The 8,129-nt window shown below is 38.6% G+C and overlaps 1 protein-coding gene across 1 annotated transcript in view; it reads right to left on the bottom strand.

Annotated features, from left to right (window-relative positions):
• PLXDC2 (plexin domain containing 2) overlaps nt 1-8,129 on the bottom strand; it is a 416,974-nt gene that overhangs the window by 167,293 nt on the left and 241,552 nt on the right. Inside the window, exon 4 of the mRNA XM_006759923.2 lies at nt 2,368-2,437. Within this exon, the coding sequence (XP_006759986.1) occupies nt 2,368-2,437 (70 nt within the window). The remainder of the gene's footprint in view (nt 1-2,367; nt 2,438-8,129) is intronic.

Genomic DNA, 8,129 nt, shown 5'->3' with positions numbered 1-8,129 from the left:
GGGGCGGGGAGTGGAGCAAGCGATCAGAGGGAGATGGGGGTCCCCTGCCCAGGCATGATTCCGGGGCCAGAGGCCTCAGGCCTGGGCGGGGGTCAGAGCCAGTGGTCGGAGGGAGATGGGGGTCCCCTGTCCAAGCCTGACACTTCTGGTGGAGGCGTCAGGCCTGGGCAAGGGGCTGATCAGGCAATCGGAGGGTGATGAGGCTCTACGCCTCTGGCTGAGGCATCAGGCCTGGGCAAGGGAGAGAGTCAGCAATCCGAGGGGTCTGGGGGTCCCCTGCCCAGGCCTGATGCCTGGGCCAGAGGCATCAGGCCTGGGCTGGGGGCAGAACCAGTGATGGGGGGAAATGAGGGTCCCCTGCCCAGGCCTGACGCCTCTGTCAGAGGCCTCAGGCCTGGGCAAGGGGCCGATCCTGCGATTGGAGGGTGATGGGGGTCAACGCCTGAGGGCTCCCAGTATGTGAGAGGGGGCAGGCTGGGCTGAGGGACATTCCCCACACACACACACCAAGTGCACGAATTTCATGCACCGGGCCCCTAGTAATAATAATAAAAAGACAACAGTCAACACAGCAATAGCCTTCTGGTGTGAATGAATCAAAATATCAAAATTATACATTTTTTTTGGTCAGATTGGCAAAATATCTAATATTTTTTTGGTATGCTGCAGAAATTTAGTAATTATGTGTGCCATAAGATGAAAAATGTTGAAAATCGCTGCTTTAAGGCACTACACAAATGTCTATGTTTATCTAAAGTTGATTACTTACCTAATTAAGGACTAATGACTCAAATTGACCCTTGAGATATTATGTAAAACTGTCCCAACCAACTTTTTTTCATCTTAATATGCTACACTTCTTGTAAACATACCCCCAGTTTCACTCACACTCAATTGTTTACAATAAAAAAAAATACCGTATCTATTTCCTCTTCTGAATATTTACTCGAGATAATCTTCTTGGGAATCCACTATTTCCCTGCAAGACCATAGCAACTGCCATAGCCTTCAAGATATACCTTAAACAATTTAAGTCTTAAAGAATTCTCACAGATGTTTGAGCTTTATCATTCCTGAAAACCTTTATTTCATCATGTGTATTTTCTAAGAAACTCCCCATAGTCAGCTTCCCTGTGTCTAATAGTCCACTAGGCTGTACATTCCTAGGGCAGAGTAGCTATATTTACCATTGCTCACAGTAGATGCTCAAAAACTTTTATTTAATCATCAATATTTCTGATTACCTATCTTTTTCAGAACCCTACCTATCTCCAAAGCGTTATATTAAAATATGGGAAGAGTAAGTGACACGGGTCACATCCAAAAGAGCAATAATGAAACGCTGTGACGGAGAAGGACTCTGTCCTGTGGTGCTTTAGGCACGGGTGCTCTACAGTCTTAGCCTCACGTCTCCTGATTTCTTTTCATTGCCTCTTGGCTTATGCTCCCATTTTTATGTTTTTCTCTCAGTCTTCTACTTTCTCTACGTCTCCGTGTTAGGCCTGCAGGGATATTCTTTGGCATTTTGCTTATCTCTACCAGTAACACTCAAAGATTAAAATGTGTCTGACTTCTGTGCCATACTATAAAGAATGATAATTGCCTTTCTAGAGTATTGCTAATCTTTAAACTAATCTCCAAAGTTTGTGGGGGAAAAAATAAAACTAAAAGAATTCAAACTGAATGTCAGTGTTTGTTTTTAAAGCTCTCAAGTGAGCTGTCAGTCGCCCTGGCTGGGTGCTCAATTGGTTGGGCTGTTCAATTCCCTGTCAGGGCACACGCCTAGGTTGTGCATTTGATCCCTGGCCAGGGAAGCAACCGATCTATGTTTCTCTCTCACATCGATGTTTCTCTTTCTCTCTCCCCCTTCCTTTCTCTCTAAAATCAATAAAAATATTCAGTGAGGATTACACACACACACACACACACACCAACAACAACCTCTCAACACAGGTGACATTAAAGGAAAGAAACAAATAGTTAGAGCTAATATACATGTCAGCTATATACATTAAAAGAAAATAAAAATAAAACACACCTCAACAGTTTCTTTAAGCACCTTTTCTTCCTACTTTGGTCCTGTTAGTGCAGTCTCACCATACTTTCAAAAACAAATTAAAGCTCAGGTGGAAACCAAAGGTGATGAATCTAAGTTGAAAGTTATTATAACAACTTTTTTTTTCTTGCTGAAAAGTTTTTCCAATAATTATACTAGTCTTTCTTAGGTTTTATTTATACCCATGACTTCGTGATAGAAGACAATGGTTTTCCCAATAAATGTCCCTCTTGAAATATGGAGTGAATTAAAAATAATAACGGCAGTAAAACTGTAGATTATTTAGGGTGAATGGGCAGAAAACCACTTACCCCCCGTTGCCACAGTGATTTCACGTAGAAAATGGCCATAAAATGGAAAATCGAAAGACAGATTCACTCTCTGCAAGGAACAACACCAGAAAAGAAAATCAATAATGCACATAATAGTAAATGCAATATGAAAAGCCTTCCACTTAAAAAATTGATGTTTCTACTTTACTCCGCTATTATTGTAGTTGACTTTTAAAACCAGAATTCCAGATGATAAAAAAGGACTTTTTTTCCTCGTAATTACATGTTTGAAATGTGTGAAAAGAATAAAGTTGGGCTGTTACAGTCTGTTTGTCTGTTCTTTGCTTACAAAGGGAACCTCAAAGTCTCAACTCCAAATCAAGCTATTCTCTCTAACATCCCCAGTGCCTTTCACATGGCCACTGCAAATCAGTTCAGGCATCGTGATGAACATTTTATTCTGGGGTCATCTCCAAAAGAGTCCTCCTTATCTGTAAAGTTATATTGAAAAAAATTAAAAGATTTTCATTTACATAATTATGTATTCAATTTGTTTTCTGTTCATCTCGCAATGCAAGGCAGTCTCATGGAACAAGCTATCTGCACCTATAGACCGAGACCTGCAGACATTTTTATATTTTAGATATAATGAACTCTCCAGGTTCAGCATATTATGTCTATTTTTAAAAGCAAAGAATAAAAAATGCTGGTTATTTGGAAAAGTACTTTTCCTTTGTACAAAGAAAATTTGGGGAGACTTAGGAAGAAGGTTTATATATTTTGCCCCTCTGTTTTCTAAAAAGGGGCCTGAAGCTTGAGTTATATATACATGCAAACATACATACATACATATATAATTTGGTATTATATATTTTATTTATATATTACATACTTTATATATTATAAATACATATAATATATCATATATAATAACAAAAACAAAATATAACACAGCAAAACAAAGAAACAAAAAACCCTATATTATTTGAATGCTTGAAATAATATGAACTAGATGTATTAGAAAAACACACACAAGAAAAAGAGTAAATTAGAACAAAAATTATCCACTGTTATAAAAAAAATCCAGAGGGAAATTAATTATTGGTTTAGAGCCTAATAGCGTTAAAAACTATCTATAGCAAAAGGCTATTGTGTTAAAATTCAACAGTTTCTATATTATCTCTCCCAATGCACAAATTAAAAAAAAATAGAGAGGTATATCTAGATTTAATTTAGCTCTTTCCAATTTTGCAAATGATTGCTTTTTTATATCCATCAGAGATTTTTAATAACTTATTTGGCATGAAATTAATCATTCAAAATTTACAGTGACTTTCAATTAGGTTTTCTTTCCTTTTTAATGAAAGCTGCATCTTCAGAACGGGTTTATCATCATTTTTTATTTTTTGCTGACTAACATAACAAGAAAATTCATTTTCACTGCAATAACTGAAATGAGTGGTTACTAATAACTCTGAAATAAAAGCTTCAATAGCAAACTCATATATCTCAAAGAAGTTGTCAGCAATAACTTCATAAAGGCACGTGCTACAGTATCTTGTTTTCCATCATTCTAATGTATTTCATCGATCATGAGCAAATTAGTAACATTACAGCCCTTTGTCCTTCTCACTTCCACAACAAGAGTTTGGTTTAAACATATAATCAGTAATAATCTCTACCAATTACTACCAAAGATGAAGCAGAGAAATGTGGCATGAGTTTCTCTACCACCACAAATATTTCAATACTTTTAGAACAAGGTTGAGATATACAAATCCATAAGGTAAAGACTTAAAAAAAAAAAGCAAATAAGTTCTCAAAGAAAATTTGAAGAGCAACGTCAATGACTGAAATGCTCCCCTGCTTAATGACCAGTTCACCTTAGTTATCACCATGACTGCTTCACACTGATAAGAAATAGCAATGACAATTTAGAAAGATGCTAGCTGCTTCATAGCTGTGAAATCTGCCCATTTCTCTCCAGATACTACTGACTCCTTCCCCAAGTGCTGGTCGCTATTATTGTAGTAACTTCATCACAGGTGTCTTGGCTTATTCTCCTACAATTCATTCTCCATAATATATAGTATATCACTCCCCTACTTCCTATCTTTCAGTCTGGAATCCCACTGTCCCTGCAATAATGACAAAGTAGTGACAATGGCCCCACCACTAATTGGGACTTGCTACCTCACAATTTTCCCTTCATTGCTCCAGCCAGGCATCTAGAACATCTTTTAGTTCCTTGATATTTCCACCCTTAACTCTTGGCTCTGGTACTTTTACATGATGTCTCTTCTGACTATTACAATCTCTCAGTCAGTCATGGCTTCCATATTCTTTAAGCTTTGGTTACCCCAAATACCACCCCTGACAGAAGAACTTAGGGGCAGATCTCTTTTTGGAAGCATTTTCTAAAGAAAGTGGAAAACATGAGATAAGAGAAACCAGTAATGGTATATTATTGGGTGTGCTACTACTATAGCCAGGTCTCCCCTTGGAGACTCTGAGAGACAGTAGGGAAAACATGCCTTAGAATCATTTCATTGGAGGTTAGGATTGGGACACTGTCCATCATCACCCATTCCCTATCAATTGAAGGTTGCTCCTGGGGGTGTTTAAACTTCCCATCTTCCCCAGACTATGCTTATTGGTACTCTCAGCCAGAAGAAGAGATATAACACGTGAGCTGGAAAGTTACTGGTAGGTTAGAAACTGTACCCACAGTTTTAGGTGAACTCAGCAGTCAGAGGGATATGGAGCAAAGCATCAAAGGGGACAGCTAAGTGTCACATCCTCAGAGAATCATACCTTCATTTCTTGGCTCATGTTATATCTTTCTACTATATCTCATCTAGCATTTTCTACATATACATGGATGCATAAAGCAACTGCATAAGGTTCATATTATAACTGCTTTGAGGTAAAACTAACTCAGCAAGGAGTAGTTAAGCATGGCCCACGTAGAAAAATTGAATCTAAATCCAGATTTGATTGACAATGAAGGAAATGTACTTAATTACTTAGATATTTAAAACAAAGTGATAAAAAAGTCACACTTAAAGACAAATTTTTGAAAATTATTATCCCTCTTTAAAACACACATATACACCCATATATACACACACAAAACAACAACAACAACAAAACACTAAAACATAAACCAAACAAACACTAGAATTCCATGAAGTACTTTGAAGCGAAATGATGATATATTTAACATAATTACCTTTGATAATTGGATAATTATTCTGTGTGTGTATGGCATATAAAACAGGCATTGAGAGCTGAAGGAAGTGTTATTCATTCAATCATGCAGTCAACAATCAATTATTCAACACCTTATATATACCAGGCACTAAGTCAGGGACTAAAGAAAAAACAGTAAATAAGTCCCACCCAGTTCCTTCCTTCAAGGATTTCACCAAGGGGTAAGGGGGATCACAGAAGGATAAAGGATAGGAGCAGGCAGAGTAAGGACCAGGAGAGACACCTACCCCAGAGGAGATGGCACTGAGACTGACTCTTTAAAAGGAACAACAGCTAGGTGAGACCCAAAGATATGAATCAAACTACAGGATCTCCCAAAAACATGTATACACACTTTACAGCTAATAGCTCAATTTTGAAAATGAAATGCATTTTAATAAACACTGCCTTTATAATTATTCAAAGTCTGTGTATTCATTTTTTGGGACACCCTACATATGTAGAAAATAAAATTGGAAGGACGCCATGATTAATTAGACATAACAGTTGGGAGTGAGAGAAGATAATAGGCTAAAGGACAGGTTTCTAGCTGAGTGACTGGTGGATCACAGTGAAACCAATTGAGATGATGAATACAGGAAAAAGAGTTAATTTGGTTAGGTGTCAGAAAGCCTGCTGTGTCATTAATTAGTGAGGGTTCCATTAACTGTAACCAGAAAGATTAGCAGAATCCTGGACACTGTCACAAAAAAAGCCATTATCAACAAAAAGAAACATAATATTGAGATTATGGTATCACTAGAGGCCTGGTGAACAAAATTCGTGCACTGTGTGTGGGGGGAGTCCTCTCAGTCCAGCCTGCACCCTCTCCAATCTGGGACTCCTTGGGGGATGTCCGACTGCCGGTTTAGGCCTGGCAGTCGGACATCCCTCTCACAATCCAGGACCACTGGATCCTAACTGCTCACTTGCCTGCCTGCCTGATTGCCCCTAACTTCCCCCCCTGCTGGTCTGGTTACCTCCAGCGGCCCCCCTGCCGGCCTGGTTACCCCCAACTGCCTCCCTGCCAGCCTGGCCACCTCTTACTGCCCCCTCTGCTAGCCTGGTTGCCCCTCACTGCCCCCTTGCTAGGCTGGTTACCCCTCACTGCCCCCTCTTCTGGCCTGGTTGCCCCACGCAACCTGCTGCTCAGTCATTTGGTCTGCCCTCACTAACCCCCCCTGCTGGCCTGGTTGCCCCATGCAGCCTGTTCGGTTGTCTGTTCAGTTGTTTCCAGTGTGACGGTCACTTAGGTTTTTATACATGTAGATTAATATACTCTGAACATTATACTATCTTGGATATCATCCCTTAAGAAATACCTAATGTAAAAGAGAAAATGATTTAGGAAAATTGTCATGTAAAGACACAATCAATTGATTAATAATCTGGGAAAAATACCAAATAAAAATTCAGAAGTGAAACTTTCAAGAGCATGAGTGACATACATGCAATCAACTGAATTTACTGCTTCCTTACACTGTGTGGAAAGGAGTTACTATTTGAAAGATGAGGTATAATACTTTTTAGACAAGCAAATAAAGCATCCCTTCTTCATGTGGGGAAGGATAAATTTATGAAATTTCCTTTGAAGAGTTTGATAGATTCCAGGTGATTTGGTATAAATGTATGGCAGGTATAGCCAATAAATGACTGTGACCTCAAAAAACACATCATCCTCTCCCACAGCATGGTCCATGACATTATAATAGCAGACATTTGTTCCTGTCCAAAATGCCCATGGAGGTATTTGGTCCATGCCAAGAAGCCCTTGATATTTTGTCCTGTCTAAAATGTCCAAGAATACGCCCCTGGGTTCAAATAGTCCATAATATGTATTTATACCTTTGGTTTATAGGATTAATTCATAAAACATACTATCATGCTTTATTGGCCCAGTAATTGCACTGTGGCTGCATTGGCCATACAGCCCTTCTTGCCTCAGTGGTCTAGCTAGTAATCGCACAAGAGGTTAGGTAAATGGGTTAGTGTGGACCAAATATGTCCATGGATGTTTTGGACCAAATATCAAGGACCTTTTGTCATGGACCAAATATCTCAATGCATGTTTTGGGGACATTTTGGTCAGGAACAAATGTCAGACAAGGGAAATTACTGTTTGGGACTCACTATTACACTTAATCAGGGTCATTCTCCTAGATGTCTAAGTATATCCACACCTTTTATTGCCTCTTTAACATAATTTTCTTATGCCTTCTATCTCTCTTCTCACTAATTATTATCTCTTTAAATTCTTTTTAATAACACACGAATTTTAATCCTACATACACACTATTCCAGTTTCCCCCGCTTGCCTATTTCTCAGTTGTATTACAAAGGTAAATTAATTAGGGCCAATAAAAGCTTGAAGACAGAAACTGCTTACGAAGAATTAAGAATCTGGAAAAGAAACTTCTATAATTCTCAAAACCATTTTTAATGTCATTAATAACAACTGCTTATTGTTTTAAGACAGCTTCTTCTTCATAGTAATAAAGCTACATTTTCTGGTTCTCCCAAGTTTTTATGCCATCTTTAGAAGGAAAAAG

This window comes from Myotis davidii, unplaced genomic scaffold (assembly GCF_000327345.1).
Source record: "Myotis davidii unplaced genomic scaffold, ASM32734v1 scaffold376, whole genome shotgun sequence".
Lineage (NCBI taxonomy): Eukaryota > Metazoa > Chordata > Mammalia > Chiroptera > Vespertilionidae > Myotis > Myotis davidii.
Note: the sequence above shows the minus strand (reverse complement) of the source record. Positions and strands in the feature narration are given on the sequence as shown.